The sequence below is a fragment of the Lepisma saccharinum genome, chromosome 19 (assembly GCF_977018435.1).
Source record: "Lepisma saccharinum chromosome 19, izLepSacc3.1, whole genome shotgun sequence".
Classification (NCBI taxonomy): Eukaryota; Metazoa; Arthropoda; class Insecta; order Zygentoma; family Lepismatidae; genus Lepisma; species Lepisma saccharinum.
In genome coordinates, this window is record NC_139247.1 from 68,341,369 (window position 1) to 68,361,747 (window position 20,379).

Sequence of the window (20,379 nt, forward strand, 5' to 3'; positions counted from 1 at the left end):
GCAATTATGTGATTGTGGTGCATTTATAGTAAAACTTATTAACTATTTGTATGAGGTGAGGGAAGCATTTGGTCATGTAGCCAGTAATTCTGGGAATACCCTCTACATTAACTCTTTCATCCAACTTGATATGGAGTGTTGATGATCATTTTGAATCTGAAGCTGCTTGGCATATAGTATAACAACTATGTGGGGAGAGCTGGGTTCAATTCCAAGCATGGGTGTTTTCCGAAGGGTATTTTTCAAACCTTCTCCTTGCATAATGTGGACTGGGTGCCTCTTAATAAACGGGTATGGGTAGGAAGGGGGTTAAAGTCAGGCAGAGCATGGTGCAGATTACATCATCTCCAAAAGTAGCAGAGGTGTGAGGTCCTACTTCCAGATTCCTGTATGTGTTATCGTGGCATTGGAAAATGAGCATGGGGTAAGAAAGAAATAAGATATATCCAAGTCCACTAGGTTTAATTGAAATTCAATATTTTTCTACAGGGTGATTGATATTACACACACATATTTCATTGTCAATGTATGTGAACAAGTATAAAGCTAGAAATAAGTTACTACATCTGAAATGTAATGTAGATATAATATGCAAGTTTAGTAACCTTTACATTACATGCTGAAAATGCCCCTTCCTCCTGAAAGCACAGTCGGAAGCATGTTCCATGTTTCTGGCCATTCATTGGAGTATGCTGTTGTCAATACCGGTGATTTCGTTATTAATGTTCTCCTTAAATTCGTCCAGTATCCCTCAGGATACTGCCACAGAATTAAGTTTATGGGTGTCAAATCAGGTGCAGGGACAGCGCTACAAACCAGGCCTCAACCTCCCCAGTAGCCCCCCTAGATTTTTGTAGTACTTAAAAAGTAAAATATCCATTTTCCATTATGGAACTTCCATTGGGGCAAGTACAATGTTCAAGTACATTTTCTAGTTCGGTTAGATCGCAATTACTTTATTACGGTGTGTTCTCAAATCAATGGGCCACTGGTCGTTTGATAGTAAGTAATTTGCCAATCAGGAGTCGCCAAACTTGCTACGAAATCATCTGCCTGCCTGAAAAACTAACTAACTCTCTAGCCTTCCTAAACCCGAAGGTTCATGGCTGAAGCAACACAGGCCTTCCATCTGTCCCTATCTTGAGCAAGATCTATATACTCTTTTCCATCCCTACCGATTTCCTTTAGGTCCATCTCAACGTTGTCCCTCCATCTTCGTCTTGGCCTTCCTACAGGTCTCTTACCATCAGGTTTCCCCACAAGAATCCTGTAAACTCCTCTTTCCTCTCCCATTCGTGCCACATGGCCTGCCCACCTAAGTCTTCTTGATTTAATTATTCTAATAATATCTGGACATGAATACAAATTATGTAGTTCTAAATTATGTAACCTTCTCCACTCACTCACCTGTCTCCTCATCCCATTTAGGTCCAAATATTCTTCTAAGGATCTTATTTTCAAATACTCTCAATTTATGTTCCTCTTTCAATGTAAGGACCAAGTTTCACACCCATATAATACTACAGGCAAAATTACGGTGTTGTTTATTTTAAGTTTTAGTTTCTTAGATATTAAACGAGAAGACAAAAATTTATGAAGAGAGAAGTAACATGCATTTCCTGAATTAAGCTTACTTTTTATTTCCTCTTTAATATAATTTTCATTTGTTAGTATTACTCCTAAGTATTTAAATTTGGAAACTGGTTCAAACGAGTTGTTATCAATAATTAGATTTTGATTATTACCTAACACTTGGTTTCGGCCTGTTGTTGACTTCCAAACCTATCTCTTTAGCAGTTTTCAAAAATATTTTAGCATTATTCTTAATTGTATTTATATCATCCCCTAATAAGTCTACATCATCTGCATATGCTAACAACAATTTTAGTCCTCCTTTAGTTTATTTTACCTTCCTAACAGAACATTCTAAGGCAAAATTAAAGAGCAATGGAGATAATGCATCTCCTTGTTTTATCCCATCATGAATTGTAAATTTGTCAGACATATTAATACCCACACGAATTTAATTTCTATTTCACTGGTGCATATTTTTATCATACTAACAAGCTTCTTAGGTATTCCAAACTCTACTAATATATTATATAATTTATCTCTTTTGACCGAATCATATGCTTTTTTGAAATCAATGAATAGCTGATGGACATTTTGATTATATTCCCACTTTTTTTCAAGTGTCAGTCTGATGTGAAAAATTTGATCTGTAGTTGATCTGTTACGTTTAAATCTACATTGATAATCACCTATAATTTCATTAGCATATGGGGTTAGTCTTGTTAAAATAATGTTAGATACTATTTTATATGTTGTTGAGAGTAGAGAAATTCCACGGTAATTATTGCAGTTCATTTTATCACCTTTTTAAACACAGGAACAATTATGGATTCTTTCCACTGTTGAGGGATTTCTTCTTTATTCCATATTAAACAAATTAATTTATGAATTTGACATATTAACGAATTTCCACCATATTTAATTAACTCAGCTGGTATTAAATCAATGCCAGGTGCTTTTTATTATTCTTTAGCCTTTTAATAGCATCTTTACTTCAGTCAAGTTAGGTTCTGCTGTGTGGACTTCATTTACTTCTGATTTATCTCCTACATGAACATTTAAAAGGTCATTAAAGTAGTTCTTCCATCTATTTAGAATATCACTTGCGTCAGCTAGAAAATCACTGTCTTTTATCTTTTATCAGGCTTACTTTAGGTTGCCACCCCTTTCTAAATTAATTTACACCTTAATATAAATCTCTTGATATTTTTGTTTTTGCTGTTTGTTTCAATTTCGTTAATTTTGCTTATCAAGTAATCTCTTTTTTTACTTCTAAACGTGCAGTTAACTTCTCGCTTTATTCTATTATAATTGCTTAGATTTGTATCATCAGTTATTTAACCACTTAAGTCTAGCCTGATTTCTTATTTCTATTAGATTATGACATTCATTATCAAACCATGGCTTACTTTTTCTTGGTTTATGGTATCCTATACTTTCTTTAGCTGCTGATTCTATTGCATTACGTATGTGCTCCCAATAATTTCTTATTTACGTCTGTTTCATTTATATTTTCATTATCATTTAAATCCTGCAAAACATCAAATCTATTTGACAGTTTAATTTGATAATCTTTCTTAATTCTTTCATCAGCAAATTTTTCTGTATCAAATTTTATAACTTTTAGATTTTGTTGCTTATGATTTATCACTGTGAGTCTTTCTCTTAATTTAGCAATTACTAAATAATGGTCACTGGCACAGTTAGCACCTCTATGTGTACGAACGTATCAAAACCCTCCCTCTGTGTTCCTGCTCATTTATGGAGTCACTGATACCAACAGGTTTCAGTTAGTAAACCATTTACATAATTTATTTGAAAGAAAATGCAAAAATTATGAACTCAGAATTAGTACATAAATACGAGGCATGTCCAGAAAGTAGTTCCCATTTGGTAATCCCTGAAACATACTTTGAGCTATTTTCCTGCATATGCACCCGTTGCATTGAAACACTTATTGTATCAGGAGATAAATGTTCTATACCCTCCTCATACACTTCTGTCGCAAGTTCATTGGGAGATGCAGTTACCCTTTACTGGAACTCTTCGTTGTCACCCAAGAGCTTTCCTCCCTGTCACCCACCTTTTGATAGTTACGATCACTGGTAATGATGTCGTACATTATAAATTGTATGACTGAAAAATCTGCATTGAGCTCATAATTAGTGAAATGCTGATAGTGCTGCATGCCTTTATCCACATTACGCAGCAATTTATCTGTAATGGCAGTCGCACAGCCACGATGTTGTTCATCATGGAGGATTGCTTGTCTTCCCTTCAACTTCCAATATCATTGTTTCACTGGACTGGTGGTAGAAAGGTTTGTACTTTCAGAGTAAAAAGGTTTTGTTCAACTAACTTCTTTCATTCTTTGAAGAAAGGGTAATACTTTCTGGACATGACCCATATTATAAATTTGAAGTCATTTATTTACACTCTATTATCATCTTTTATCAGTGACATGTTTCAATGATTTTGAACCTGTGTGTGCCCGACAAGTTGACACATTTGTTAGAAATTTTCATAAGATAAGTAGGGGAACACGGTCAATATGTACAGTTGTCAAGCAGTGACACAAGTCTAGAACAAGTGGCTGAATTTAAGAAAACAACCACATTTGCAGTCCTGAAAGTTTATGAACAGTCAACATTACTGTGTGGGAAGATATTTGGACCAACTTAATTGTGGTTGTAGCATTTGCTGTCATTACAGGAAGAAATTTATACATGGACAGTTAAGAGTACTTTTTAACAATACCCAAAGACTTAAATACAGGGAAACTAGTACTCACTTTTATCCGCAAAGCTGTTTTTTCTTTTTTGATTAATTTCAGTGGCCACTGCCACCATCCTCGGAACTTGCTGTACTGTCGCCAAGCCAAAATTGCAATAATGGCTCCTTTATTTTTTTAATTCCAAATTCTTAAAGTGCCTACATTCTTATGTTGTCAGAAGGGCAGATCAGAGTAATATGTAATCCTTTGCTGAAATTGAAAATGAGTTACGAGCCATTTGAACCACAACGTAACAAAAAACACACATAACTATTATGGTACATCTGCCAGACCACTCACCTAAACTATAATTCAATAAAATTTGAAAAAACAAAGGCCAGACCTCATGACCTTGATAACACCTCATCTGAAATGTATGAATAAGGGTTCACTTGTAGTTGGAGGGGTGCAAGAAATAAAAGATGAATTCAGCAAGGTCTGTGAGACTGTACATAGTACTTAAGGGTTAAAAAACATTAAAATTCTCCTGTTAGATAAAAATTCTACCAGGAAATTGATAGAAAAAATAAAACTGAGCAGCAGTGCATCACAAATACAACTGCTGATTCTTATGGTGTGGATAACTGGTTCTAATTAAAAAGTAAGTGACTTTAGTTAGGAAAAAATGTTGTTGAAAATATAATCTGCAAAACTGTTATGTCATCACTGACAACAATGAAGTAAATGTTAAGTGAAACATACACAAATTTATTTTTCACTGTGTTTACCCTAAGTACAGTGTTTCACAAATTACCAGGTTTAATATAAACCTTTTAGAAATAAATGTCACTATTATGTTCTTCCTAATGTATACACTATGTACTGTTCACGCATCACTGAAGCACATTTTCATAAAGTCTTGGGCTAACAGGAGTGCCAAGTCTGGAAGGTATTTCAACATTAGGCGTTTCTTCATCCTTTGCCTTTCTCGATTTTTTATGTTTTTTATCCCTATAGAAGACAGGAAGACGAACTTCTTTCTCATCCACTGGAGTTCCTCTGGCAGCTTGTTCTCTCATTATCATTTCCTGAAGAAATTAAATATATTTATATTTGCATGACTCTTGTACATCCAAAGGCAAAAGTAATAGTAGACAAATTGTGTAGAAACTTTCGCTGCAAGTTTCTACATAGTAAATCTCGTGTGTGTGCCTAATCTACAATAGGCAAATTGTGCATCACCCTTTTCATTCAGTCAGTTTTCCACAATGTAATTATGGAAAATTTGCCTCCTATTATCTTTTCTGTGAACTGTACCTCTCTAGGATTATCATGATAATGAAGATGAATGATGAGTTGAAAAATATTTAAGGACAACATCAATGAATACGAACCTGGGTTCACAGCTACAATACTATGTTAACATATTCTGCTAACACGGACTCCAAATTAAAAGAAAAAAGGGGCAAAAATCGCATGTTTCTGCTATCATTTCTTTACAAAAATGTAAAGTGAAACCTCAATATATCATCCCTGAATCTGCTTAAATTTGAATTGGCAATGGGTATATTGAATGTCAATCCTAGACTGATGATCTTTCCCATCACAAATTTAAACACTCCCAAGCATAGTAATACAAGCTGTCAACCACAACATATGCCATGATTGACAGCAAAAAGTTAAAAACAAAGTTGACAAGTGGTTCTTTATTTTATTAAATATTTTTCTCATATTTCTAAAACCACTTTAAATAAATGTATATTATTTGCATTCATAAAAAGTGGTTATGCGAACCTTTAAGAACAACTTGGTTGACAAGATATTGTAAACATGTTAAAACCTACATACTGCAACAAAGTTAGAAATAAATGTACGACCTAGTAAATTCACATACAATTCAAATATACTGTATAAGCCACATATAGGCAAACAACAAAATATGATGTATGTAAATGGCCTAGAAGAATCTTTGCTTATTTTTTTTTACATTAATAGCGATTGCATCAATCAAAATAAACCATATACAGTAAAACCTGTCTATCCCGGTACATGATGGTTCCGAGCAAAATTTTCCATCTTAACACTTTTCCTTCTTATACAGGGTTGACTTTAAATACAGCATAGAGCGCTGCAGGAAATAATGGAAAGACAGATTTACATTTCGCATTACTTATAATGTAGAGTACTAATGCATGTACGTACATGAATAATAATGCGAAACATTAATCAATTTCATCATATCATCACTCATCCCCAAATTAGCCAAAAGTGGCACAAAAAGCGAAGTAAAATGGACACTCACGAACATCCATGCCCATGCCAGGATTCGAACCCGAGATCCCTTGCATCATAGTGCGATGTGCATAGAGGAAAAAATAAAGATTGAAAGGTGGAATAAGAGAGGTGAAAAAAGATTGAGATAAAAGTGAAGAAAAAAAGAAACAGAGATAACAAGAAAAATAGAAAGATGACGAAAGAACACAGGAGAAATAGACAAAGAAAGGTGAAGAAAGAGGGTAAGAGATGAAAGAAAGAAATGGAATCATAACAGCTATGATTCTTTCATATCGACAATGTTACCGATAAGTGAGTGGCAACAGAGGCGTGTTCCACTCAGAGCATTGCATTGTTTTCTTGCAAACGAAAAAAATAATGGAAGAAATTTCGGTCTTACAGAGATTAAAAACATCTATTTGGTCTTTAAATGGTGTTCCGTTTCTGCGTTAAGGACGTTTCCACTTTAAGCAGGTCATTTTTAGGTATAAGATTGGTCCGTTCAGGGGACTTTTTTCCGTATTTACAGGGTTTCTTCTTATAGAGGTTCCGGGATATGCAGTTTTTACTGTATTTAATTCTGAGCCATAGTTAAATTGCTTAAACTACATCAGTGAATACCCAATACATAGTAAAATCTGAGAAGTTAAATCTAAACATTTTCTTTGTAGTAAAGTCCATAGTAATTCCTATTTGTTGCATTGAAATACCTGCACACAGGGTGGAGAAAAATTATGATTTTTATTAAAAACACACATTAAAAATTTGCTTGTATGTTCTTTTGCACCATATACAGTATTGGCCAAATTATTGGACTCATCGTAAAAATTATAACTTCTTATGGGATTAAACTGTTTGTCCGCATCGATGTAATCTTGTTTCCCACAATACTTTCTTTTACTGTGTCCCAAGAACAGGTGGCAAAACTATTCTTTGCACATTCGCAAAAATACCTGGAACAATACGTACATTGTTTACTATGTTATTTATGCTATTTGTTTGGTTATAACAGAGTAAATAATTTTAATTCTGATTCTTGTAAGGGTGTTTGTTCTTTATTTGTATCTCTGGAGAAACATGCAATTTCATAAACGACGTGGTTAGAAATAAGAGTGATAAAGGAATTGTACAGAAGCAGTGATAAAAATGGGCTCAAAAAGAGCCAAAGGTGGTCATACGAAGTACTGACAGTACTTGGGAGTGTGTATGATAATACATAAAAAAATTAAATCTGTCAAATTTCTCTACATAAAGTGAGTTTTATCTGTGTTTCATTTTTTCAACTAATGAGTCCAATAATTTGGCCTAAACTGTATGCAAATCCGGTATATATGTTTCTATAGAAAGGCTTTTTCTGGTAAACCACCTGGTAAAATATTTGAACAGTTTGATTAAAGCAAATAAAAAAATGTGTAAATATACATTTTGCTGTTTCACATACTGTATATATGAACATACTATGGAAATGTTTGTTGTGTGTGTTAATGAAACTATAATAATTTCTGTAAATTTTCTTGTACTGAAAATAAAACATGTACTATATAATTGCAACTTAAAAATATTTATTATAGTCTTTGTAGCTGAATTTTGGCAATTATTTTAATGATAATTTGCAAAATATCAGCTGTCATGTTCATTTACAGTTTAATAATAATAATGACATTATTTACGGTTTAATTATTTAAGTATTTTCTATATTATTCTACACGAATGTTTGCTATTTTTGCCTATAAAAATGATTGAATCTTATATATAAAAAATTAAGGGCATTTACAGTTTATACAGGGTGAGAAATAACCTTTTGCTAGGGGTCTGCAGGAAAAAGTAACAACAATTAAGAAATTATGGTAATACCAAATGTTTACTACGACAAATGTGGTTACAAAAACAAAATTAAAAGTTAGTTCACGACAAAGCACCTTGCTGCAAGACAAATGCTAAAACCAAGTCCTTCTTCGGCAAAGTGGCATTGACTTCTTCAGCAGTTCTGAATGGCCGGGTGCATCACCGGACCTGAATGCTTCAGAGCACTTTGGGGCTATTCTGAAGGATGCAGTTGAGTCCTTGATGATAGTGGAACGCGGACCGGACCGCTATTCCCGACCAACACTCCTTGCACATCTGGAACAAGTCCTCCGTGACATGGAATGAAATACGGACTGTTTGCGAATCTTCTGAGCTCCTACCCTGATCGTCTTCGTGCTGTGAGAGAAGCAAACGGCGGACATACTAACTTTTAATTTTGTTTTTGTAACCACAATTATTGCAGTAAACATTTGGTATTACCATAATTTCTTAATTGTTGTTACTTTTTACTGTGGACCCCTAGCAAAAGGTTATTTCCCACCCTGCATATTACATTTGCATGAGCTTCACCACATCCAATCCAATATATATATAGCCCCAATCCCACCGACTCACTGACATAAATGTTCTCCATGAAGGAGGCGAAAAATGCCCGATTACAACCCCCCATGAAATCATCCCAAAAGGCCGAGAAAATTCAAAAATCGCTCAATCGGCCCTTCGTTAAGGGTGAAAATGCCCTTTTTTCACGTCCTTAGCAACCGTTGCCACGGGCATTTCTTTTGCACACATTGTTTCCTTCAATTCTTAATTGTCGAGATACATTATATTTCTCAACATTATATTTCTCAGATCAATATCACACAGATGAATGAACTCATGACTTTGAAAAGGTGCCTGAAACAAGGGTGACATCTACATAATAAGGAGTTTCAGCCCAGATACAATTCCGTATATATTGTTATACTCAATGCGTAAATATCTACATCGTGCTTGTTTTAACTAAATGTTTAGGGGGTATAATGACATGCAATTCCTTAGAGCTTGCCGTGCCTGTTGTTGTCCATGGAAACGGACGTTGCTAGGGAACTTAAAGAATGTTTATTTTCACCCCGAAAACTACTGTAAGGGAATTATGCTAGACTCTTCGAATTTCAAAATGCGAGCATCAGAATTTATTACAGAGGCAAGGTAGGTAAAAGAGGGGAATGACGGAAAACAGTTATTATCCAATTACGTTCAAAAATGTGAAAATGACAAAAGAAGTAAATATAACATTTTTCAATTTAGTGTCGGAATTTAATTCGTAAATGCAAAACATCCAACTAATTATCTTGAAACGGTTATTACTTACTTAGTTCATTATTAAGAAAATAGACAATAATAGTTTGAATATTTGTACCTTATTAGAGCCAATACACACATAAAGTTACTTTCTAAACTTTTCAAACTTATACATATGTTCCCCATCATCCAATACAACATGCAGACATTTTCAAAGTCATTAAGATCTACGAAGAACCCCATCTATAACATGATTGCGACCACAACGTGGCCGAAGGTCACACATGCGAGCGTACAAGACGTGGCCTTACGCGAGTCAGTACATACATTTTGTTTCCTTTCTTTTCTTCTCTTAGAGCATAATAAACACCATTAAACGATTACAAGATTAATGTACTTTCACCAAAAGTGATTCTCATATATACAAAATTCTTCTGTACATTATTCTATAAATTATTTGTTTAAAGTGATTTAAATCAGTATTTTTTTTAAAAGATCACCTGATTTAAATCTTGATTTAGATTAACCTGATTTAAATCAACCCATCTTGCCTGACCAACAATGTCAAAATTTGGTTAATTTTACTTCACTTTTGGCTATCACGAAGATGAGGATGAGTGATTATTAGAGGCATGCATATTTAGTTTTTGACGAAAACACGAAATGTGACATAACACATTGTAGTGTTAATTTTTAATGTTTCTGAAAGGTGTGGGGTGCATTTTCCCACCCTGTTTTGTCACGAAATAATGCGAAATGAACTGCAAAATCCGAAATAGACTCTTAAACACGGAATTTAGAGTTTATTCACCGACTAGACACTTTCCGAAGTCAGAATTATCCTGTGAATTATGCAATTCACGGAAATTGATTAATTCTGCTGTAAATATTTGAGAAGAAAAAATGGACCACTTTATACAGGAATACACTTAACACTCTGGTTACCACATAAATATGCTATTACTAGGGATATGTTTATTTTGTGTGGTAAGTGCAGTTTTTAAATCAAATTTGGGATTATATTCATATTTTTAAAACCATTTTCTATACTGCTTTTTCACCGCTTTAACAGCAAAATTGAATTTTATTTATAGCTTTTGAAACCGAAATTTTGCTTTTTCATCTACCATAAACATGTTCCTCTAGTGATTATATAAAACTGATGAAGTTACACTCGCAAAGAACACCCATGCCCAGGCTGGTATTTGAACCCAGGATGCTTGGCATCGTAGCATGCTGTGCACTGCACCACAGATCACCATTTGGGAGTGGGCAGTTCTAAGAAAAGACTGACCAGTGATCAGACCGATACATTTTAAAAGTACCTTCGCTACAGCTACTCTTCCAAGAATGTAGCTTCGCTACAGCTACGTTTACTAAAAAGTAGCTCGCTACGCTACTCCCGTCTGCTACTCGCTACTTTTGCTTGAAACAATAAACAGCCATATGGATATTCAAAAGAAGTCCTTAGTAATTGTACTTACTAGATAATAGAGTACATTATTTGTTATCATGATACCAGTCATTCAATATACGTATATTCATAGCAGTGTTACCTCTGTGACTTATTTTTACTGTAGTGTTTGTAACATGCCTATATAAGTGACATATCAATTCGATTTTCATATCTGAGTATTACAATTAGGATGCTACCAAGTTAATGATTCCGACAATAAACAAATGTAATTTGTTCGAATAATTTATGTGTATTAAACATATCTTCATTGATAATAATTATTTTATTTTTAAAAGACTAATATGAAGGCAGTATTTTAAATGAAAAACATGTGAATGGTGATTTCTTTTACTCTTTCAAGGATGATAATTGTCATGAACATGATGGATATCCAGACTTTCTGAATATCCAGATATCCGCAATTAAGATAAAATAATTATTTGATAGGCTAATGGATATTTCCACTAAAAATACAAAATTTACCTCAAAACGCTGAGAAGAAATGTAGCTAGCTACTTCTCATTACTGAGAGTGACTATAGGTCTTTTCCACTCTTACGATGGCCGGTCCTTGTTCTGGCAAGAGAAGGCCTCCCCGATGGCGCAGTGGTATCGTCGATACCCGGTGGAGGCACAAGTGGTTCGGATCCCACTTTAAACTGTAGGTCCAGTCCCGATTAGCCATCCTGTGCATAAAGTGGACTTAAAACAACAAATCAATCAATTCTGGCAAGAGAAGTGGGGATTACACCGCAGACCAGCCAGAACACAGCGGTGGCGGTAAGAAGTACTACATCTAGCTCGTTCTACTGGCTGCTGCGTTTCTCATCGCACTGGATTGGTCGCTTCCCCGCTCCCCACTTTCCTTGCCAGCATTAGGATCGGCTGCCATAACAGTAGAAAATACCTTTAGTTATGTAAAGTTGTGTGTGTTAGCTTGACTTCAAAAAGCTCTGGGAAGCCAGGGTTAAACATTGCAGAAACATTTTTAGAAACACTTAAAATAACCATACTATATTATTTTGCAGTGGTCAGGGCAAAACATAGTAATTAAATGTAGTGTAATCATGGGAAAAAAGATAAACAATATGGCAATAGCTATCAGACCTGGCCAAAATAGCACTAATATTACCTTTACTTATGAACTGAAAATTCCTAATCACCAACTTATGTCTCTAGCCATGACCTGGAGTGAAGTACCATATTTATTGTTTTATTCTCTTCTCTCTTAGTGAAGTATCGGTAACATTGAATACATATACAGGCACGAGCAGCTATAAGAAGTCAATAAGCAGGTCACAAACGTTTATTAAAAAAAATACTAAGTGAGATACTGACTTGAAAACCATTTTCATTTCAACATAATCTCCACCAACATTGATACACTTAACCCAATGCTTTACCAGTCCCAAAACCGGCTGCATAAAAGTTTTAGGTCTCCTGTCCCAGCCACAGTCGCACCTCACATTCAACATCTTCATCATCCGTGAAATGTTTGCCACCACCGTGCACACTTTTCGGAAATTCAAACGATCGTGCACTATGCTGTAGGCTAAACCATGAGAACACCCTATTGCAGTTGCTATGCTGTCTATCGTCAGTCAGCTGTCAGCTCGAATCATCTTCTCCACCCATACCATCTCCACGCCAGTCCTCGAGCACAGGCGCCATTTTTAAACTGAGCTGCCTATGCGTGTGTCTGCTATCTAGCGACTGCAGAATGAATATCATCAAGCTGAAGTGCTGCCACCTAATGACACCTTCAGAAACTACTCGCTATTATTTTCCCACATCAGTTTGTGACCTATTTACTGACTTCCCTCATAGAGTAGATCACAACAGAATGTATCATACATGTAAAAGAAACAATTTTTTTTCACAAACCTTAAGTAATGGAGGAAATTCAATTGTTGGAGGAAGAATCCTTTCCTTTTCCATTGGTTTAACCTCATGAAGCCTACAAATAGCTGCTTCCTCCTCTTTAGGTATAAGCTTATAATCTGGTTTATATGATACTCTGAAAATTTGAGTTAAACTTGGTTGCTTTCTTCCTCGAAACACTCTTTCAACCCATACATGAACTTTCCGAAACCTCTGAAATAAAGAATTGACAAGTTAAGATTAGGGTAAGGTTGGTTAAGTCAGATGCCAAAATAACACAAGGCCCCCCTTGAGATGAAAGCATTTTCCTTAACATTTATGCCCCCCATGTAAAGTGAAAAATCTTATGGCATTTCTGAAGGATAGAATCGTTGCTATTTTCATAGCATAATCAATCAGAAGTGAGCTCTAGGATACGAGTGCAGATGCAATGGCAGCCGAGTGAGATGTAAACATGTATGACTTCACAAAGCCGATAACTTACATTGCACCCAGTATAGCTAATAAAGGGCAAGTTGACGTTTTATATACAGACTTTTCAAAGGCATTCGACACAGTTCACCACAATATATTAATACAAAAATTAGCCAACAATAGCCTTTCTCCTCCACTTATAACTTTTCTTTCTTCCTACCTGCAGAACCACCGACAATATGTCGTGTATCAAGGCTGCAGATCAACCGAATACGTGGCCAGTTCAGGAGTCCCACAGGGGTTGAACCTAGGTCCCTTGCTATATTTAATTTTTATAAACGATTTGCCTGAACTACTCAAAAAATCTTGAGACATTAATCTTTGCTGATGATGTTAAAATATATAAAAATATCGAAAATGCTGATGACTGTACAATATTACATGAAGAGCTGAATAACTTGCTTCAGTGGTGTGAAATTAATAAAGTCAGCCTAAACCTAAAGAAATGTAAACTTGTATCATTCACCCACAACAGACACCCTATTCAACATTCATACACTATTTCTAATGTGTTAGTACAAAGTGAGAATATCGTTACCGACCTAGGGGTTACTTTTGACCAAAAGTTAACATTCCAATCACATATTGCCCGCATTTTAAGCGAAGCTCACAGAAATTTGGGATTTGTAATGAGAATGGGTAATCAATTTAGAAAAAAGGAAACATTTCTCTTGCTGTATTATACGCTCGTCAGATCTAAACTCGAATATGCTTCTCTTGTTTGGAATCCGCAACTCAAGAAAGATATCGAAAAATTAGAAAAGCTTCAAAATAAATTTCTCAGATATCTATTTAAACTTGATGGTACATATCCAAAACTCACTCCTGGCAACATATTACGCGAAATCTTTAATATTCCGTCACTCGACGAAAGGAGGCAAACAAGTCAAATAACTTTTCTCTCCAAGCTTATCAATGGTAAAATAGATTATTTTAATCTGTTGTCGAATTTAAATGTGCCAAACTGTATGTTAAGGCCCAGAACTGATCTCTTTCAAATCCCCCTTGGAAGACCCAAAATGACCGAAGCTGAACCCATGAGGAGAATGTGCAAGTTATTTAATTTAGTTTCTAAGAATAATCCAAGCGTAGACCTATTTAAATGTAATTGTAACATTAGATCTTTTTGCTGAATTTCTGTATGTTTTGTTTTGTTCATTGAATTTTGGTTTTCATTCAGCTTGTAAGGTTATATCCAATAGTTTAGCGTCATTTATTGTTGTTTTGTCTCTGTGTTCCCTTTGCTTCTATAATCTAATAGTTAATTTCTCACAATTATTCTTAAAAGTAAAATGTATATTGCATCATTCATATTTCTTGTTAATTTTCTTAGTTATGTTCTTGTTTATGTAATGGTGTTATCCCATATTGAAGACTGTAATAGGGCATGCGCCTGTTGTGTTTTAATAAATTAAAATAAAATAAATAAAATAACATTTCCTACTGAAAGTTATAAGGTGCAAAACACCGGACCCTGACTCACCTGGTATGCCTCTCGAGCTGTATGAATTATCTAACATTCTCTGCAAGTTTCACATCGCAATTGTAAATGCTAACCGGAATGTTACAGGATTCCGTTAGAATGTTCCTAGTACAGTATTGTCTGCTACAATATTTTTGAAAGCATTTATACTAGAAAAAAGGCTACGGTAAATGTTTCAGTCTAAAGCAGGCGTAATTCAATTTAGAGTGTGAAATACATCTGACAGAACAAACCAGCCGACTTTCTTATTCACTACATTATCCCAACTTTAATTTTACTGGCCATGGTACAATTCTTAAACAATTATAAAATTAGTATATGACAAATATAGCTTTTCAAAGATGAGGTGGCCCTCTATATTTTCTCAAGAGGGAAAGAGAGATGGGAAGAACAAGTTCTGGTTATTTAATTCTGAACTAATCATTGTACACGTACTCTTTTAACATGGTTCTATTGCGTTTACACATACTTCTTCAGCTTAGTGATTTTCATTTTGTACGTCATCATCTGCTACATGGGAAGCGAGAAGGAAGGACCGGTCGGAGGGGGGGGGAGTCACAACTCTTATACATAATTGTCCAAAGTACAAGGAGAGCTCAAAAAATAATGCCCCACATTTATTTTCTCAGCTAATATTTAATTGACGTTAATGATATTGCTACAGAATATTGTATGTATCCTCTATACATGTTATTTTTCAACATAATCTCCCTTCACTGCTACGGCCTTACGCCACGCAAGGTGATCTTTGCAAAGATGGGGATGATTGATGATACGATGAAATTGATGAATGGACACTCACAAACATCCATGCCTGGGCCAGAATTCGAAGCCGGGACTCCTGGCATCATAGCACATAGTTTACTATACTTCGGACAGATTTCTACAGAAGAAACTACTTACCGTAATAAGTTCCTGTAGTATTGTCTAACATCGGGAAGGTGTTTTGTGTGAAATTCAGGTAAGTTTTCCGTATCCTGGAAACGGATTTCTCCAAATTTAAAAGTTTGGGGCTCATTTGGGGGCAGGTGACTCCGGCCAATTTCTAAGATGCCTTTAACAGGGAGTCTATAGAGAAAGCCGGGGAGCCGGAGGGAGCAGGGGTGGGGCCACGTTAGCGGTTGGGGGGCAGTAGGTCAATTACCCCAGGGGTGGAGCCCAGAATCGGTGGGAAATTTGGACTCAAAAATTTCTAACGAAAATAATCTTTTAGTTTAAATTTCCCACAGATTCCAGGACGGATAGCTCCAAAAACCATTCATGGAATGTTCCGCGAAGCAGATAGGTAAGTATGAATGTCAAAAATTGACGAAACTAAGAAGTTATAGGTGTCCGAAGGATAGTAAACTGTTACCTAATGTGCTAACCACTTCGATATAGGGGTCCGCGTGGGTCAGGTTTATTGTTCTAATAGTTGGCCTCAAGCGTGAAATCCCCTTTGGGCCTCGCACAAAAATCTGATAGAAAAGAATTTCTGAGATCACTGTAAATCAAGAACGGGTGTTCTCTGCAAAACTAGGATGCTCATGCAAATCATTTTACTATAAATAATACTTTGGTCGAAACTTTTTAACTGTGTATAGAATTCGATTTGTGTAAAAAACGACTACTATATCAAAATTGGGGCCAAAAATAAAAGTCTTTGTGCAAGTTTACATTTACAGTAGACTACATTAACACAGGGTTGGCAAAATTTGTGTTTTTTTTAAAGGGGAAACAAAACAAATAGTTCTTTTGTTTTAAACATGCATTAACTGTTTTCAACAAGAACAAAAAAAATGTTTTAAACAAATAAAAAGTTTAAAACATAATACCAAGAAGACTTACTTTCTAAGAATAATGATTAGGAAGGAATCTGTTAATCATCCAAGGATGGACTGTGTTCCTGTTATAAAGTAAATGCTTGACTAACTTCTTAAAATACTTATTTATATTAGTCTTATATCTTGCATGTAGGCTGTTCGAGATGCTTCAACCAATCCACAGTTGCCAGGTCCAACTAAGTAGCTACTCTGTTTTTTTCCTTAAATATGACATTTTAAGATTTTATCAAGAATGCAACTAAATATTGACATTAACAACAATGTGCACATTTTGCTGTGTGTTTTAAGTGAGGAACAAAATGGCTTCATCCATAAAGTATTCAATTTTAGAAATATTTTAAACACCTGTAAAAAAAAAAAAAAACATCCAGGCATTTTAAACGTGACCTACAGGAATTGATCACTACATGTTTCTTTGTTAATAAGTTGGAAACACTGTATATCAGCTGACAATAGGCAACGTGAGTCAAGATTTGCCTGCCATATTGTGTGTAATGAAAGCGAATTAGGAACAGTAAAATTTTCGTATACGCAAAACATATTTCTTCAATTATTTTCCTGTAGTTTACGGTTATTACAAGCATAAGAAAACAGTTCTTTCTTATGAAAATAAATGTCTGATGAAAGGAGCGGGTGTTCTCCTGAAACGTCACAAAGAAAGAACTGTTTTCTTATGCTTGTAATAACCGTAAACTACAGGAAAATAATTCTATCATGCAAGCAATGCGTACATACAAGAAAAAATATTTCTTCAATTTTACAGGAGAAATTACTTACTGAATGCAGTTTATTTATAATTGTGGAAGTTCGGGGAAGTGTTTTCTCGAATGGTTCATTGAATTTTGCCGGTAAATCATCTATTTTTCGATATAAATGTGTGACCGATGCACGAAAGTTCTTGCATCCATATACTTCCAGGTGGATGTAGCCTGTGTGTGATGACGTAATCCCGGTCAGTGTTTCCAAACACGTGTTCTTGTAACTGAAGAAGGTACGTTTCCACAAATGGTTTGTGGGGCTACGTGTCAATGGTTCATGGGGCTATGCGAGAATGGTGTGTGCGGCTACGCATATTTTTTTCGAAACCAATTTTTAACTATTGTAACCTATACGTGATCCTTCCTAACCTAACCTTACCGGAAATGGTTCGTGGGGCTATTTATGAATGGTTTGTGGGGCTATCCGTGAATGGTTTGTGGAGCTATCCGTGCATGGTTCGTGGGGCTATTTATGAATGGTTCATGGGGTTCATGGTAATGGTTCGTGGGGCTTTCTGTGCATGGTTCGTGGGGTTTTCGAACCTGGAAAAAAAATACAAAATCAGTAACACGAAACTAGGTATTTTTCGATGAAGGAGGTTGCAGCACTGCATAATCACTGAACATTGACAACGTTAGTCAAGATTTCTCTGCCATATTGCGTGTAACGCAAGCGAAAGCGAACATAAAAAAATACTCGATATGTCTAAAATTGAGATTATTTGAGCGGAAAAAACGAAATGCCAACTTCAAGAATCCTTAGGAATGCAGAATACGTTAAGTATCAATGTGAAAAATAAGAAAATAAGGGAATTAGAGACGTCTGGTGGTTACTGAAATTTTACCATTTTTCGATATAAATGTGTGACCGATGCACGAAAGCTCTTGCATCCATTTACTTCCAGGTGGATGTAGCCTGTGATGACGTAATCCTGGTCAGTGTTTCCAAACACGTGTTTTTGTAACTGAAGAAGGTACGTTTCTGCAAATGGTTTGTGGGGCTACGTAGGTATTTTTGGGTGCAGTGGGGGTGGAAACACTGCATGCCGAGTACGGTAGTGAACTGTGACTGCTATTTTGCATGTTACTGAAGGCAAAAAGAAACGAAGAAAACTTACTTGATATGTCGCAAATAAAGCTTATTTCCGTGAAATAAACGAAATGCCACCTTCAGCAATGTTTCTCAATGCATTCAAATTACATGAAGTAGCAAATTTCAGGCGTTTGTCCGATACGAGAAATTTACTTACGTCCATCGAGACCACTTCTGGTTCCATGTCCGGTTCAACTTTTACTATCTTCATGAAAGTTGGTTCAGGATATCGTTGTTGAGTATGTCTAACAATTATTCGTCCAACGCCAAAATGTTTTAAATTGCCAACAATCTCCCATAAAGTTTTTCCTTCAAAATTAGTTGTTCTTCCTATGTATTTTATCGGCATTTTTAAATAGTCGCACCAATATTCCTCGTTCAGGTGTACGGAGTTCTGTCTCACCACAGACTCAGAACTGGAAGGAAACAATCATGACGTCGTCCATCGGAAATTTGAGCTAGTAATGACGTTACAAGGAGCAATTACACATGTTCACCTTGAAATGCAACACGATGGAAAGTATCTCACCCAGATTAGTTAGTGCACTTTGTGCATAAACATACAATATTTAGCTTGTTCGAGCTACCGTGTCGTTGAGCTTTAAGTCATTTATTCATAGGTTCAGAAAAACCTATGGAAAAACCCGTTGATTATCTGATCAAGACACAGACAAGAAGCTGGCCTGGAATACGCTGGTAAAGTAAACGTCACTTCCGCCGTTGTTGCCATGGCAACGGTAGACCTGGATTAATACAATGCGTTATTCGTACTTTCTCCACGCAGTTACGCGAGGAATACATTTTGTTGACCACATTGAATATTACTCCCAAAATGAATGAAATGAGCTACAGCAGTATTCATGGATCATGTCAAGCTCGTGAACTGGTGAGTTTGCGGAGGTAAAAAGGCATTCGCCGCTATAAAAACAAAACATATTGAAATATTTCAGTGGGCTGAAAATAAGATTACTTTTCTTCTTTGTAGCTAGTCAGTGGTGATTTATTCATTCTAGTTTTTGGACTTTTAACCACTATTATTTTTAAAAGTATTTACCTACGTTTCGGAGGATGAATCTTCCTCCGTCTTCAGGCATAAATGGTTGCCTAGGAGGATTATTCTTGGTGGCCTAGGCTCCACCGCGTCTGTCGGTCACAAGGACATCTATATACAAAAAATTGCCAGGTAAGATTATAAGTGGCCCAGGCTCCACTTTGTCAGATGACCACGTCGAGGTCACGGTCAAGACTTTGTGTGGCACCGTTAGGTTTCCACCTTGATCTCCGGGGACTGGACCGCCCCGGACTGCATGCACACAAAGCCTTGACGTGGTCATCTGACAAAGTGGAGCCTGGGCCACTTATAATCTTATGTGGAAATTTTTTGTATATAGAGGTCCTTGTGACCGACAGACGCGGTGGAGCCTAGGCCACCAAGAATAATCCTCCTAGGCAACCATTTATGTGATCCATCAGACTACACGCTACCCTGAAGACGGAGGCAGATTCAGCCTCCGAAACATAGGTAAATACTTTTAAAAAATAACAGTGGTTAAAAGTAAAAGACCTAGAAAGATTACTTTTGCACCTTAGTAGTTAATATGTAAATGCGGAGCTTAGTACACACTCAGTGCTATCAATGGCATATTTGTATACAACTGCCTGTGTTTTTGTGATCTGGCATTGCTGCAGCCCTCAGATTTCCTTCATTATTGCTCTATTGTTTGTTCTTTCAAATTTCCTGCTGAAAATTCTGTCTACTGTTT

General features: G+C 35.8%; 2 protein-coding genes across 2 annotated transcripts in view; one reads left to right on the top strand and one right to left on the bottom strand.

Annotated features, from left to right (window-relative positions):
* Nucleotides 1-4,993: 4,993 nt before the first annotated feature.
* Nucleotides 4,994-19,019, bottom strand: mRpS34 (mitochondrial ribosomal protein S34). The gene is made up of 3 exons (XM_083141375.1): nucleotides 18,774-19,019; nucleotides 12,989-13,198; nucleotides 4,994-5,373 (listed from the first exon to the last, which is right to left on the bottom strand). Exons 1-3 carry the CDS (start codon nucleotides 18,963-18,965, stop codon nucleotides 5,179-5,181), a joined length of 597 nt encoding a protein of 198 aa, XP_082997501.1. The 5' UTR covers nucleotides 18,966-19,019; the 3' UTR covers nucleotides 4,994-5,178.
* Nucleotides 19,020-19,358: 339 nt separating this feature from the next.
* Nucleotides 19,359-20,379, top strand: part of LOC146002912 (katanin p60 ATPase-containing subunit A-like 2) — a 49,955-nt gene continuing 48,934 nt past the window's right edge. The window contains exon 1 of the mRNA XM_083141013.1: nucleotides 19,359-19,502. Coding sequence (XP_082997139.1) covers nucleotides 19,449-19,502 — 54 coding nt within the window. The 5' untranslated portion in view covers nucleotides 19,359-19,448. The remainder of the gene's footprint in view (nucleotides 19,503-20,379) is intronic.